Source organism: Saccopteryx bilineata, chromosome 7 (assembly GCF_036850765.1).
Source record: "Saccopteryx bilineata isolate mSacBil1 chromosome 7, mSacBil1_pri_phased_curated, whole genome shotgun sequence".
Classification (NCBI taxonomy): domain Eukaryota; kingdom Metazoa; phylum Chordata; class Mammalia; order Chiroptera; family Emballonuridae; genus Saccopteryx; species Saccopteryx bilineata.
In genome coordinates, this window is record NC_089496.1 from 80,745,755 (window position 1) to 80,762,633 (window position 16,879).

The 16,879-nt window shown below is 39.9% G+C and overlaps 1 protein-coding gene across 7 annotated transcripts in view; it reads right to left on the reverse strand.

Moving 5' to 3' along the window:
* Nucleotides 1-16,879, reverse strand: part of MYOF (myoferlin) — a 187,010-nt gene that overhangs the window by 47,156 nt on the left and 122,975 nt on the right. For all 7 annotated transcript variants that reach the window (XM_066240064.1, XM_066240063.1, XM_066240062.1 and 4 more), the window contains 5 exons: nt 12,456-12,561; nt 8,254-8,399; nt 5,211-5,384; nt 3,925-4,033; nt 1,701-1,778 (listed from right to left, as the gene is read on the reverse strand). In XM_066240064.1, coding sequence (XP_066096161.1) covers nt 1,701-1,778; nt 3,925-4,033; nt 5,211-5,384; nt 8,254-8,399; nt 12,456-12,561 — 613 coding nt within the window. The remainder of the gene's footprint in view (nt 1-1,700; nt 1,779-3,924; nt 4,034-5,210; nt 5,385-8,253; nt 8,400-12,455; nt 12,562-16,879) is intronic.

Genomic DNA, 16,879 nt, shown 5'->3' on the forward strand with positions numbered 1-16,879 from the left:
GGGAGTCTGTCTGTCTCTCCCCGTTTCCAGCTTCAGAGAAATACAAAAGAAAATAAATAAATAAATAAATAAATAAACAAACAAACTGTAAATCCATTTGTGACAACACAGATGGGCCTTGAGGGCAACAGCTACGTGAAATAAGTCAGAAAGAGAAAGAGAAATGCTACATGGTATCACTTATGTGTACCATCCCCACAATAAGTCAAATTCATGGGGGGAAAAAAAAGAGTAAAATGGCAGTTGCCAGGGGCTGGATGGAGGGGGAATGGGAGAGGTTAGAAAGAGGTTACAAATTTCAGTTATGAGATGAATAAGGTCTGAGGATCTCATGGATAACATGGGACTATCCTATCCTATGTTAAGAGAGTAGAACTTAAGTGTTTTCACACAAAAAAAGATACACGTGAGGAGATGGATTATTAATTGTGAGAATCCTTTCACAATGTATACGTATATCAAATCATCACATTGTACACTTTTTTTTCAATTATATCTCAATAAAACTGAAAAAAAAGGTAAGAGAAAAATCTATTTCTCCTCCATGCTAAATAATTTCACCAAAACTTTTTGCAGTTGTCTGGAGCCGTCCTTTCTGAGCAATACCCTAATCTCTAACCTAACGCTGTTTTACATAAGCCAAAAGCGTGCTTTATTTTTAGCGTTGCAGCATCATATGAATGGGACGCTTTCCTTTTGCTCCGATAATATATCTTAAATCTCAAACTGCAAGGAATGTGCTTTGAGTTCTATGCAACTGTAGTTGAGAATTTTGATGGGATTCTAATTGTGACTTTCAATGATTGAGTGCCCTCTGGTGGTGAATACTTGAAAATGTCTTTAAAAACCATTTTGGAGATGTGCATCGGGAGCTAACTGAATGTGCTCTAATTTGTGAGAAAAGGAATTCATTCATATATGCCGGGAAGACACCTCCCCACTGATGTGACCACACTGGAGTATCAGGCATTGCTTTAAGGGTAAGGGCTGTTCGCCCAGGGAAGCTCTACAGGCCTTCAGGTCCTGAAGTGGAATTCTCCCCAAATATTTATGATCCCACACTCAACAGCACAAATCCCCAGACAGCAGGTCCCCCGACTTTCTCCCTCTCCGCACACAGCCTTTTCCTTAGAACCAGTCCAAAGGGGACCAAACTCGCTGAGCTGTTCGAGTGAGGAGTGATGAAGCCTCATGATTTTGTGGGTTTGGGAACTTGGAGAGCAGACAGCAAAGATCATCAAGATGGATTCCAAACCGCTTCAAGCCTTGGCTGTAGGTAAATAGGTGAATTTGTGATCGTTTTTGTCAACCTGAGTGAACTACAAATATATATAACCTTGTATGTGTATATATGATCTTAATTTACAATCAACCCGAGAGTCCAGGGTGTACATATACAGCAATGTGTATAAACAGAGATCAGGAACTGCTTTTCATCAGTTAGTCAATTGATGATTATAAGTATTAAAAGGCCACGTATGATCTATGTATCTCCAGCACCCAGCAAGAGTGCCCAGCATTGGACTCAGTGCTTACTGCCCTAGTGACCGAGTAGTTTACTTCATGCGTATCAAATGACTCTCAATATGGAAATGTTCTTCGTTGTTTTAGAAGTAACTGCAAGCATCTACTTGATGAAAACTAGAATTAAGCTAGCCTGCTATGTAATAAGGTGTGATGTAGAGCTTTTCTTCCTTTACCTGAAAAGCTATCCTTGTCTAAAGCCATGAGGTTTCTGGCTTGGTAGATATAGCAGCGCAGATGGTACATGTAGACTCCTAAAAAGAACAGAATGGAGGTTACTTCCAAGAAGTATACTATTGTAAACTATATTCCCTGGAACATTTGAAGATAATACATGTTTCAGACAAATGGGTCACCCAGATCTACTTCTCCACAGTAAAGAATACATATAATGATGATGATGATGTGTCTCATCATTGAAAGAGATTTTTCTCATCCAATTGCTTCATTTTTAGAGATGAACACAGCCCAGGAGAGTAAGGAGCTGTCACTTAGCTGGAAAGGGATAGAGCGGGAAGAAAAGGAAAAGTGTGAAGGATAAATAAGGGGATTAAAAAGATGAGGGGAGGAAGAGTAAGAGCAGCAGAAGGGCACGGCTGGGTCAGCATGCAGAAATATAAGAACAGGCTGTTCCTGATCACCATATTGTTTTAGAGCAGGGGTAGTCAACCTTTTTATACCTACCGCCCACTTTTGTATCTCTGTTAGTAGTAACATTTTCTAACCGCCCACCGGTTCCACAGTAATTGTGATTTATAAAGTAGGGAAGTAACTTTACTTTATAAAATTTATAAAGCAGAGTTACAGCAAGTTAAAGCATATAATAATAATTACTTACCAAGTACTTTATGCCGGATTTTCGCTAAATTTGGCAGAATAAATCTTTATAAAACAACTTACTATAGTTAAATCTATCTTTTTATTTATTCTTTGGTTGCTCTGCTACCGCTCACCATGAAAGCTGGAATGCCCACTAGTGGGCGGTAGGGACCAGGTTGACTACCACTGTTTTAGATCAACCACAATCACAAACAGTCCCAAAGTAGTTCTGTTTTCTGTAAAATGACACTTGCTTTAAAAATACTAGAGTAAGCTCAGGGCAAGTGTGTCAGTCAGGAAATCATTACTACAGGTGCCGACTACCATGCTTTAGGGCGCTGCTTGTCATTATTGACTTTTAGAAGGAGACTGGCTCTCCAGGAGTTAAAGAAAAGAAACAGGGCTTTCTATACTAGTTCAGCACCAGATCTGGGAAACAGTTATTTGTTAACAATTTCTTTGATCTTTCAAAATGTTTATACTCCTTACCCTTATTACACTAATACTATATATGCCCACCCCACTCCACATGCCCCCCTGAGAACTGTGATTTTTTGCACAGATCCTCGGAGCCAGACTACATGAGTTCAAATCTTGTCTCTAGTGCATACAAGCTGTAAGACCTTAAGTCAAGTTATTTAATCTCTGCAATTTAGCTCCTCACCTGGAAAATGGGGACAATAATAGCACCATCTTCTAAGATTGCTACCAGGATTAAATGAGCAGTGGCGGATTTAACGGTGGGCGCCCTTGGTCTCGACTTCTGAAGGGCCTCGCAAAGCCCCAACTTTACACTTTTTTCCTAATGACACCAAGTTTGGTTTCATATGTGCAATTTTAACATTAATAGTGCATAACATTTTTATTTATTTAAAAATATGGTTAACATGTATTTTTATTTTCCCTCTTTTTTTTTTTTTTTTTTTTTAATTTATTTTATTTTACTTATTCATTTTAGAGAGGAGAGAGAGAGGAGAGAGAGACAGGGGGGAGGAGCTGGAAGCATCAACTCCCATATGTGCCTTGACCAGGCAAGCCCAGGGTTTCGAACCGGCGACCTCAGCATTTCCAGGTCGACGCTTTATCCACTGCGCCACCACAGGTCTTTCCCTCTTTTTTTTTAAGGGGCCCAATGTTTTCTTCTGCGCCCGGGGCCTCAACCGACCTTAATCGGCCTCTGTAAACAAGCTAATATGTATGTTCAGTGCCTGGATGGTGCTAAGACTTATATAACGATTTACTATTATTATTATTACAGAGTAGGTCTGTTTCATTCCAAATTTCCTCAAGGTTACCATGGAAACCAACCTCTACTTAATTTTTGAATATTTTTTTTCTCATTAAAATAATCTTTTGGGAGGCTTAATAGATAGAACTAGTACATATTGAACAGAGTATGTTAAAATTAATGATTTGACCACCTTCTACCCTAAATATGATTTTTAAAGCTGTATTTTTAAAAAAAATCCTCTTCCTCAAATGATAAAAATGAAAGTACATTTTAATACTTGGTGATTTGAAGCATTTTCTTGAGATAAAAATCATAACACCAGAATGCATGAATACACCTTTAAGACTTACTGTCGAAATTACAGGACACGATGGGCGTGTTTGCTCCAAACACGGTGGTGGCACTGTACTTATGCTTCTCCGTGCTTTTCTCGTCTCCGTCCTCAGAAGTGTCTGCGCCCTAAGGAGGCAGAAAAATCAACGAACGGTGTCTGCCACTGAAGAGGCAAGAATTACAAACAAATGGAATGGTGGCGATTGAAAGAGATTTTTCTCATCCAATTGCTTCATTTTTAGAGATGAACACAGCCCAGGAGAGTAAGGAGCTGTCACTTAGCTGGAAAGGGATAGAGCGGGAAGAAAAGGAAAAGTGTGAAGGATAAATAAGGGGATTAAAAAGATGAGGGGAGGAAGAGTAAGAGCAGCGGAAGGGCACGGCTGGGTCAGCATGCAGAAATATAAGAACAAGCTGTTCCTGATCACCATATTGTTTTAGAGCAGGGGTAGTCAACCTTTTTATACCTACCGCCCACTTTTGTATCTCTGTTAGTAGTAACATTTTCTAACCGCCCACCGGTTCCACAGTAATTGTGATTTATAAAGTAGGGAAGTAACTTTACTTTATAAAATTTATAAAGCAGAGTTACAGCAAGTTAAAGCATATAATAATAATTACTTACCAAGTACTTTATGCCGGATTTTCGCTAAGTTTGGCAGAATAAATCTTTATAAAACAACTTACTATAGTTAAATCTATCTTTTTATTTATTCTTTGGTTGCTCTGCTACCGCTCACCATGAAAGCTGGAATGCCCACTAGTGGGCGGTAGGGACCAGGTTGACTACCACTGTTTTAGATCAACCACAATCACTTTATCACTCATTCCTTCCACCTTCCTGCTTTTTCCTCGCTGCTTCCTTTACTGTACTTCCATATGAACTCTTCTCTCAATCTGTGAGCTATGCTTCTGTCTCCCCATCCACCCACACAGTTATATATAATATTTCACTTTTTTGGTTTGTTGAAGAGTTGTAGTTTAGAAGCCGTGACCCAAGAACCTGTGCCTTGGATGTTGACAGATGTGAGCTGCAGCAAGGGTTTGAAACGGATGTTTGGAAATGCTGGGTGAAACAACGTTAAACAGGCGTGTCTGCAGCAGGACCTCTTTGCACCCTCCTGTGTTAATGGTGTGTTCATTCTGTAAAAATGACTGAGCACATCGGATGTGGAATTTTCTCCCAAATTCTACGCAGCCTTGCAGTACTGGAGGGACCTCTGTGAAATCAGTGGCGATGTATCCAACACTCATATATTCTCCTCAGACCAACAGTACTTAAGGTTTGGTACTTATTACTTACAAGGGCACCTTCAAGTTTAAAGATGGCAGCTGCACCATGTGTTTCTGAAGGAGCCATTTTTCTCCTCCAGCGTCTGCGTCGAAAGGTATCTGAACTACGCTGTTTCCAGTGGAATTTCCAGCCAATTAAAGAAGCATATTCCCAGCCCTCCTGGTCTTCAAATTCTTCCATGGCCTAAAACAAGAGTAAAAGTTTTAATGATGATCACCATGATCACGATCATCATCCTTATATTGATAAAGCAAATTATTTGGTCAATCAACAAACGTGCATTGAAAATCATCCCTGCGCCAAGTACTGTGCTAGGCGCCAGGGACACAGCAAACAACAAGATAGGCAGGCTGTCTGCCTTTGCAGAGCCGATAGGCTATGGGAATAAGAGACAACCAGACTATTAAGGTGGAATAAGATGTTGCCAGGCTGGTGGCTGTACTGTCAGGAGAGGTGCCTTATTCAGACTCTGGGGGTGGCGTGGGGGTGGTAAAGCAAACTGATTCTTTCTCAAGTCCCTTTCTATGTTCTCACTCCACTAGCTCATAAGAAAGCATTGCTATTGTGAGATAGTTTGAAAACCATTATTATCTCGGTTTTATATATGGAGGAAAAAGTGATACCACCCTCTCCAGGTTTAAATGCCTTGTCTAAGCTAATAGCAGCCATAACTAATCATTGCATGATAGATCAGAGTATGTTACTTCTGTAATAATTAACCTTTTGAGTAGTGAGTTTTTTTCATGCTCCCTGACCCCTGGGAGTGAAGTGGGTTTTTTTTTTTCAAAAAATGAAATTAGTACCAGTTACAGTTTTATTAACTTAAAATCATGTTTGCTTGATAAGCAATTTATGGAAACAAGAAGAATATATATTTGCCTTTTTTTTTCTTACAGAGACAGAGAGAGAGTCAGAGGGACAGATAGGGACAGACAGACAGGAATGGAGAGAGATGAGAAGCATCAATCATTAGTTTTTCGTTGCGACACCTTAGTTGTTCATTGATTGCTTTCTCATATGTGCCTTGACTATGGGGCTATAGCAGACCGAGTAACACCTTGCTCAAGCCAGCGACCTTGGGTCCAAGCTGGTGAGATTTGCTCAACCCAGGTGAGCCTGTACTCAAGCTGGCGACTTTGGGGTCTCGAACCTGGGTCTTCCGCATCCCAGTCCAACGCTCTATCCACTGCGCCACCACCTGGTCAGGCAACATTTGCCTTTTTAAATGTTGCCTTACACATTTTTAAAATAAATCGATTGTACTCTGGATGGTCAGGAGGCACGAGGACGTACATGAATGTTCATACTACTCAAAGGGTTAATAACTGAGTATAGTACTTTTTATCTTAAAATTATTTATATATAAATGATTTCAGTTTTCAATATTCTATTCAATTCACTCAACAAATATGAGTGCATTTTATATGACAAGGATTGTATCATTGCTGAGGAAGCAGTGGAGTGAGAAGCAGAAAGGATTCTTGTCTTCACGTAACTGACATTCTAGTGGGGGAAATTCTATGTAGATATCTTTAAAGTATGGCTAGATTTAATACGTAGAGCAGCGGTTCTCAACCTGTGGGTCGTAGTAATACTGAATACATAGAGTAATACTGAATAATATTTATGACTGTAGAAATAAAAGCTGCATGTAAGTTATTATCATTGTAGGGGCTAGTTTTTCAACTTTGAATTAACAGAATATCCAGGTCAAGCACAATGTTATAATTGGCCCTCTGCTAGTATTAATAGTGGCACTGAAATAGTTCATGTGCGGGGCAGGAGCGAGGCAGGTTAGGGAACATGATCAAAGTCTCAACGCCACTCCAGTAGAACTGGGTCAGTTTTCCAGTCTTCTGCCTGGTGGCTCAGTGTTCTTTCTTTCTTTCTTTCTTTTTCTAAAAAATTTTTTTAAAGTTTTAATTTTTAATTTATTCATTTTAGAGAGGGAGAGACAGAGAGAGAGAGAGAGAGAGAGAGAGAGAGAGAGAGAGAGAGAGAGGAGAGACAGAGAGAGAGAAGAGGGGGAGGAGCAGGAAGCATCAACTCCCATATGTGCCTTGACCAGGCAAGCCCAGGGTTTTGAACCGGCGACCTCAGCATTTCCAGGTCGACGCTTTATCCACTGCGCCACCACAGGTCAAGCCTCAGTGTTCTTTCCACACCACCTTGGAGCTCCCATGTGGAAGGAGAGAGCCAAGGGCCTCTAGGACAGGGAGAAGTAAATAACAAATATTCATTGATCAGTGCATTCAATCTACTCCGTTATTTATTAGTAACAATCTCCTGAGTTGGCAAGAAGGATACGGAGATGACGATGGGTCCATTTTTGTTCCTAAGCCCACTATGTCATAATAAGTCACTTCATTAATTATACCAACTGTAAATTAGGAACTTTGTGGGATAGAAAGAGTTCTTGTTAGGAATTAGCTTAGCCTGCGTTCAGACACCGGCTCTGTCCCTTACTAGACATGTGGCCTCGAGCAAGTCTATGTAATCTCTGTGAAATGAAGATAAAATGTTGACCTTGAGGACTGCAGATAAATCATATCAGTATCCAATATTATAAAAAACACCCAAAACATGCCACTTATTGCTGTCATTAGTACTATTGTTCCACTTAATTTATTATTTTAACACTGCCATTCCCTAATTTGAAGCATAATATTTTACCCACTTTGCAGATGAGAAACAAAACGAAGCCAGTATTTGAATCCTTATGCATCTTATTCCAAGTCCTGCGCTATTGCTACTATTCTATTATGCTACCAAATCATTTCTGTTTCTGGTACTACTTCTTGAGTGGTTCTGCCAGAACCCCCACCCCCACCCCCACCCACCACCCACCAAGAGTTCCTAAATCAGTAGAGCATTTCTAAAATTCCCAGGTGGTGCTGATGTTGTCGATCCGGGGGAGGGGCACACTTGGGAAACTCTGGACCAAGGCTTTAGGCTCCCGATAGCAAATGGCTTCTGTGGAAGCAGTTAAGTGGAATTCTCTGTGGTCTGGAAGGCAGGGCCCCAGCGTAGCTCCATTCACGGCCCCTCTTACCTTTGCAGTACTTGGAGTGGTTTGTGATAAATCTTTCTTCCGTTTTCGGACCAGCCTTCGCCGTCTATGAGTATGATACATTTTCTCTGCTGCAACCCATGACTTGGGCTTATTATCAGGAGGAATTGTAATTCCATACTCCCAGCCTGGAAGAGAGTTTGTGAATGGTTATCCAGAGGAGACACACTTGCCAGATCACCAAAAAAAATAAATAAAAAAAACCTTCCAGGAAACGTTTAGTCACTTTCTCTGCCTCCAAATATTCTCTACTGTCACGACTGGATGCTACTGCTCCCCTCACTTTGCTGCAATTTAGTCAAACTGAACACAGCACTGTTCCTCCTGCCCCTCTTCACGTAGCTTCCTCAGTGGCTATGCGGTCCCCTCCACTATTTTACCCCCGTCATTCATGGTCATTGAATGCAGCTAAGAATAAGGCAGAGTCCAAGAGGCAGAGGAAGATGGTTAGAGCATGTGGCTTGTGTACTCACACAGCATGAGTTCAAATCCCAGCATCCCCACATGCTGGCTGTGTACGAAAAACATTTCTTGCAAGTTAGTAAACCTGTCTATGGTCCCATTACTCCAGCAGATTTGTAAAATACACCGTTTTAAGCACAATCAATCAAAATAATGCACGCAAAGCACTAGGGCCGTGCCCAGCACGTGGTTCATGTTCGATGTTAACTGCTAGTACAAGGCCTGGTGTGTGCGACAGGATCAGCAAGGAACTTGAACTCTATTTCAAATCTTCTTTATCAATGTGAGGCTTTTCTGTCTTAGATACCAGAAGAAAAACAATCACATTTTCTCTTTCTGTCTTAGAAGAAATAACAATCACATTTTCTCTTTTGATAATTCCAAATGTTATAATTCGCTTAAGCTTTAGATTACTGTTCAGAGAAAAGGATAAACACCATTAGCAGAAGCTATGCCAATCATCTGCATTATTGCTGAATAGGACTTTGAAGGTATGTTACAGTCTCCAGGAAGAGTATGGGGTATGATTAGAATAAATTTACACTCCGGTTCCCTTCTAAATTCTTATCACGAATCCCTGGCATCTCCAAGTCCAGCCACCTAGCCCCATTATTTCACATTTCTTACTCTTGACAGTCCTCCACCCCATACCTGTCCAAGCACTGGCTTGTCCTTCAGATTTCACATCTGAATCGCCACAAGTAAAACCACATGATCTGGCTGTCATAGATCAACCAACAAGGGTAAGACGCCTCTGTCCCAAAGGAACGTTATGCTGGTTAGCCAGGGCCGTGCTGCAGAGCCCCTAATCGGTAATAGATCTGAAATGTTACCTTCCTCTGCTAGATTTATCGGGTGATCATTTCATAAGGTATATAAATCAGTGGTGGAATTCAGCTGGTTTGCACCGGTTTGGCAGAACCGATACCTAATTTTTTGTTGAGTTTGGTGAACCAGTTGTTAAAATGGCACTTGTACCGCCAAAAAACTATTAGAAACAATAAACCGATACAAGTAAAGTCGCAGGATACAAAATCAATATACAGAAGTCTGTCTATTGCTTTCTTATACGCCAACAATGCAACTTTGGAAAATAGACTAAAAAAATTTTTTTTTCTTTTTACAATTGCAACAACAACAAAAATTAAAATACCTAGGAATAAACTTAACAAAGGATGTGAAGGACCTGTATATTGAAAACTACAAAACATTATTGAAAGAAATTGAAAAAGACACAATGAAATGGAAAAGTATTTCATGTTCATGTATTGGAAGAATCAACATAGTTCAAATGGCCATATTACTCAAAGCAATATACAAATTAAATGCAATCCCCATTAAATCCCAATGCCATTTTTAAAAAGAAATATAACAAAAACCCACCAGGTTTGTATGGAACCATAAAAAAACCCATATATCCAAAGCAATCTTGAGGAAAAAGAATGAAGCTGGAGGTATCACACTACCTGACTTCAAATTATGCTATAGAGCCACAATAATCAAAACAGCATGGTATTGGCAGAAAAACAGACATACAGACGAATGGAATAGACTCAAGAGCCCAGAAATAAAACCACATATATATGGTCAAATAATCTTTGACAAAGGAGCCCAAAACACACAATGGAGAAAAGAAAGCCTCTTCAATAAGTGGTGCTGGGAACATTAGAAACAACCATACAAAAGAATGAAACTTGAATAGTTTGTCCTCCTGCACAAAAATTAATTCAAAATGGCCTGACCAGGCAGTGGTGCAGTGGATAGAGCGTCGGACTGGGATGCAGAGGACCCAGGTTCGAGACCCCGAGGTCACCAGCTTGGGCACGAGCTCATCTGGTTTGAGTAAAAGCCCACCAGCTTGAACCCAAAGTTGCTGGCTCCAGCAAGGGGTTACTCAGTCTGCTGAAGGCCCACGGTCAAGGCACATATGAGAAAGTAATCAATGAACAACTAAGGTGTTGCAACACGCAATGAAAAACTAATGACTGATGCTTCTCATCTCTCTCCGTTCCTGTCTGTCTGTCCCTGTCTATCCCTCTCTCTGACTCACTCTCTGTCTCTGTAAAAAATAAATAAATTAATTAATTAAAAAAATTAATTCAAAATGGATCAAAGGCCTAAATATAAGAGCTGAAATAATAAAACATAGAAGAAAACATAGGTACTAAACTCATGGACCTTGCTGACTCATTGTCAGCAAAAGAAACTGACAATAAAACAAATAGGCAGTCAACTGAATGGTTGATGATATTTGCAAACAACAGCTCTGATAAGGAGTTAATATCCAAAATATATCAAGAACTCACAAAGCTCAGCAACAAACAAGCAAGCAATTCAATTAAAATATGGGGAGATGACCTGAACAGACACTTCTCCCAAGAGGACATACAAATGGCCAACAGATATATGAAATGATGCTCATCTTCACTAGCTATTCGAGAAATGCAAATCAAAACTATATTATACAATGACAGCAGGACAGGTAATAACAAGTGTTGGAGAGGCTGTGGAGAAAAAGGAACCCTCATTCACTGTTGGTAGGAATGCAAATGAGTACAACCATTATGGAAGAAAGTATGGCAATTTCTCAAAAAACTAAGAATAGAACTACCATATGACCCAGCAATCCCTCTACTGGATATCTACCCTCAAAATTTGAAAACATCAGTACGTAAAGACACATGCAGCCCCATGTTCATCGCGGCATTATTCATAGTGGCCAAAAAATGGGAACAACCAAAGTGTTCCTTGATAGAGAATTGGATAAAAAAGAAGTGGTACATATATACAATGAAATACTAGCCGACCATAAGAAATGATGACATAGTACCATTTATGACAACATGGATGGACCTTGAGAACATTATACTGAGTGAAATAAGTAAATCGAAGGACGCCAAGAACGGTATGATGTCACAGAGGTGGGTTATAAAACTGAGACTCATGGACATGGATACAAGTGCAGTGGTTACCAGGGAGAGGGGGATGTGGGAGAGGAGGGTATAGGGGATGAGGTGGGGGGAGGGGGTGGGGGGGAGGGTGTAAGGAGGGACAAATAAAAGGTGACAGAAAATGATATGACTTTGGGTGATGGGTAAACAACATAATCAACAATTCAAATGCTATAGAAATGTTTACTTGAAACCCATGTACTCATATTGATCAATGTCACCCTGTTAAATTTAATTTTCTAAATAAAATTTTAAAATAAAATAAAATGGCACTTGTAATCAAGGTTTTCTCTAAGGCGGGCGCCTGGGTAGCCATCCAAAGTGGAAATCACAAATTTACATTCTTTACTCTTTTTTAATGTTCACCTGTGCAACAGAATATTTGAACCATTCATAGTCATGTTCATTCTGCCCATAGGTGAAAAAAATTGCAAGTGAGGACGCCAATCAAGAAGCAATACGGAAATAACTTATTTAAGTTTTATTGTTTTTTGTCAGGTATTACTTAATATTTTTCCATTAATATTTTAATACTTATAATCTAGTTTTGTGTACCTCTTTTATTGTTTTTATTTAAGTATTAAATGCATGAAATAATAAGCTATCTTTCAGTGTATTTTTTTTTTATACTTAAGATGGTCATTAGGCAGAGAACCGGTTGTTAAATTATTTGAATCCCTCCACTGATATGTCTAACAACTGTCTTGTACACCTGAAACTAATGTCAACTGTAATTTAAAAAATTAAAACTAACCTAAAAGAAAAGGTTACCTTTCTCATCCACCGCACGATTTATGTCATATACCCACGCATCATCTTCCCATTTCCAACCTGGAGGGCACGTGAGCTCACTGGGTGATGCCGCTTTATCACCGTTCTTTAAAAAACGAAAACAGAAAATGAAGAGTTACAACTAGGTTATAATGTCAACTAAGATGCAAAGATGAGATATGATTCCACACATGAGATGATTCCACACACTTAGCTATGGTATTCACGTGATAACTGAGATATCCTCTTAGACATCAATCTTAGAAAAATCTCTAATCTTTATTTAGGCACAATTGCTATACAAAAATTAGGTGTTGTTTTGTTTTGTTTGTTGTTGTTTTAGAATACTTTCTGTTTCTACCATTAGGATTAGGGAATATGTTATGCTGAACCATGGGAAATTATTTTTATAGGTCAAAAATGATAAAATATCAGCAGTTTCATATGGTTTAATTTAATATTATAAAATGGTGCAACTTTTTTTTCCTTTTTCTTTCCCAAGTCTGAGAAGGGGAGATAGAGAGACAGACTCCCGCATGCACCCCGACCAGGATCCACCTGGAAACCCTGTCTGGGGCCATGCTCACAACTGAGCTATTTTCAGCACTTGAGACAGAGGCTCCACAGAGCCATCCTCAGCACCCAGGGCCAATGCACTCAAACCAATTAAGCCATGGCTGTAGGAAGAGAAGAAAGGGAGGAGGGAGTGGAGAAGCAGATGGTTGCTTCTCTTGTGTGCCCTGACCAGGAATCAAACTGAAAACATCCCCTCTCCTGGCTAATGCTCTACCACTGAGCTAACCAGCCAGGGCTGGTACAGCTGTTTTTATGATGGGTTATATTGGAAAGAACCATTAGAAATCAATAAAGCATGAAAAACACGTTTTCAAATATGAGGTAACAGTGCAGGAGGTTGAAGAATCCGATCATGTAAGATTGAAGAAAGTTTATGTTAAATATTGACTTCAGCTCTGCATAAAAACTGATGGAGTGTTATGAACAAAAGTTTCCAGTAAGGGAAATAACAGTGGTCCATAAACACGTCATAGAGAAATATTCAGCCTCACTTTAAACTAAGAGTGTGAAAATGAACACAGCAACAGGGTACCGTTTTTAAGTGAGATGGTGAGTGTTTAGAAAACAGCCCTCTCAGATGCTGCTGCTGGAAATATAAATGTATACAACCTCTTTGAAATTAGCTTGGCAACATTTATCAAAACTTGATATGCACAGAAACCTTGATCGAGCCAATCTAGGGATCTCACCTACAGAGAAACTTTCACAAGTGAGTAAAAAGTAGTATGTCACATCACTTATAAAAACCAATACTGAAAAAAAAATCCTATATGTCCATAAAAAAAGAGAATCGGTTAAATTATACTAGGTACATAATAAAAGACTTGGAGGCATTTATTTTGTTTTATTTTTTATATTTTTTAGAGAGACAGAGAGAGAGTCAGAGAGAGGGATAGATTGGGACAGACAGACAGGAACAGTGAGAAATGAGGAGCATCAATTAGCAGTTTTTCGTTGATTGCTTTCTCATATGTGCCTTGACCATGGGCCTTCAGCAGACCGAGTAACCCCTTGCTTGAGCCAGAGACCTCGGGTCCAAGCTGGTGAGCTTTGCTCAAACCAGATGAGCCTGCGCTCAAGCTGGTGACCTCGGGATCTCAAACCTGGGTCCTCGGCATCCCAGTCCGACACTCTATCCACTGCGCCACCGCCTAATCAGGCTGGAGGTATTTATTTTAAAAGCTCCATTAGAGCAAGGTAATACTGGTAGAATTGCACTGATCTAATATAACCCATTTCTTTAACTTGTAATAAAACATTTATTAAAAATGCCAAAATTAAGACTTCAAAGTCTGATAAAAAAAAAAGCAAATGTAGATTTTAAAGAAAAAATGTCTTTCTTGGGGTCCATAAATATTTCAGAGCTACTTTTACAACTATCTTTTCTCTAATAAAGGTTAATATATATGAACAGCAACAGAAAAAGAAAGCTTTATAATAACAGCATTAGCAAAGAAAAAAGGTACAAAAGATCTATATGTATCGATATCAAAAGATTCCAAGATTTATTGTTATGTGGAAACTACAAGTTGTAGGACTGCATACAGATTTATTTGGGTGTGTGTCTGAGGCGGGAGGGAGTTGCATACATGTAGATGAACAGAAAATGTGTATCAGTGGTGACCTGTGGGGGGTTGAGTAAGAATCATGGAGATGAATTAATTTTTATTTCCTTTTATGCTGTTTGAATATTTTTTAAATTTTATTTATTTATTTATTTATTTTGTGACAGAGACAGAAAAGGAGATAGATGAGAAGCATCAATTCTTCGTTGCGGCACCTTAGTTGTTCATTGATTGCTTCCTCATATGTGCCTTAACCATGGGGCTACAGCAGACCGAGTGACCCTTTGTTCAAGCCAGCGACTTTGGGTCCAAGCTGGTGAGCTTTGCTCAAACCGGATGAGCCTGCGCTCAAGTTGGCGACCTCAGGGTCTCAAACCTGGGTCCTCCACATCCCAGTCCAATGCTCTATCCACTGCGCCACCGCCCCATCAGGCAGAATATTTTATTTTTTATTTGAATTTATTGGGGTACAAGTTGCAACTCAATAAAACATTATCTGCACACCGTATCATGTGCTCATCACACCAAGCCAGGACTCTCTTTGCCCACCTGCACCTACCCGTACCCTCTTTCCTCTGGCCATCACTACACTGTTGTCTGTGTTTGTGTATATATGCTTTTGATTTGTTTGCTTAATCCCTTCACCTTTTATCATCCATTTCCCCAGCCCCTCCCCCCTGACAGCTGTCAGTCTGTTCCATGTATTCATGTCTCTGTTTCTATTTTGCTCATTAGTTTAATTTGTTCATTAGATTCCATATATGAGTGAGGAGGTCATATGATATTTGTCTTTCTCTGCCTGGCTTATTTCACTTAGCATAATAGTCTCCAGATCCATCTATACTGTCGCAAAAGGTAAGATTTCTTTCTTTTTTTATGGTAAATGTACCACAGCTTTTTAATCTATTCATCTACTGATGAGCACTTGGGCTGTTACAGATCTCAGCTATTATATAAATAATGCTGCAGCGAACATAAGAGTGCATATATTCTTTTGAATTAGCTTTTTGAATTTTTAGGATATATTCCCAGATGTGGGATCACTGAATCAAAAGGCAGTTACATTTTTAATTTTTTAAAGGAAACTCTACTGTTTTCCACAGTGTCTGCACTAGTCTGTATTCCCACAAACAATGCACGAGGGTTCCCTTTTCTCCATATCCATGCCAACACTTGTTTGTTGATTTATTGATGAAAGCCATTCATCAAATTGTGGTTTTAGCCTGACCAGGTGGTGGCACAGTGGATAGAGCGTCGGACTGGGATGTGGAAGGACCCAGGTTCGAGACCCCGAGGTCGCCAGCTTGAGCGCGGGCTCATCTGGCTTGAGCAAAGAGCTCACCAGCTTAGACCCAAGGTCACTGGCTCCAGCAGGGGGTTACTTGGTCTGCTGAGGCCCGCGGTCAAGGCACATGTGAGAAAGCAATCAATGAACAACTAAGAAATCGCAACGCGCAACGAGAAACTGATGATTGATGCTTCTCATCTCTCTCCGTTCCTGTCTGTCTGTCCCTGTCTAACTCTGCCTCTGTAAAAAAAAAAAAAAAAAAAAAAAAATTGTGGTTTTAATTAGCCTCTCTCTGATGATTAGTGACCTTGAGCATTTTTTCACATGTCTATTGGCCAGCTGTATGTTCTCTTCAAAGAAGTGCTTATTTAGGTTCTTTGCCTTTTTTTTTTTTTTTGTGACAGAGTCAGAGAGGGACAGAAAGGGACAGACAGGCAGGAATGGAGAGAGATAAGAAGCATCAGTTCTTCGTTGTGGCTCTTTTTTATTTGTTCATTGACTGCTTTCTATATGCGCCTTGACAGCAGGGGTGGGGCTACAGCAGAGCGAGTGAACCCTTGCTCAAGCCAGTGGTGGCCTTGGGCTTCAAGACAGCAACCCCGCACTCAAGCTGGTGAGCCAGCACTCAAGCCAGATGAGCCCATGCTCAAGCCAGCGACCTCAAGCCAGCAACCTTGGGGTTTTGAACCTGGGCCCTCTGCATTCCAGTCCGACGCTCTATGCACTGTGCCACTGCCTATTCAGGCTGCCCATTTTTTTAATTAGATTATCTTCTTGGTATTGATTTGTATAAGTTCTTTATATATTTTGGAAATTAATATCTTATCAAATGTATCATTGGCCAATATGTTCAGCCATTCAGTGGGTTTCCTCTTTATTTTGTTGATGGTTTCTTTTGCTGTACAAAAGCTTTTTAGTTTGATATAGTCCCATTTGTTCATCCTGTCCTTTATTTCACTTGCCCATGGAGATAAATCAGCAAATATATTGCTGCA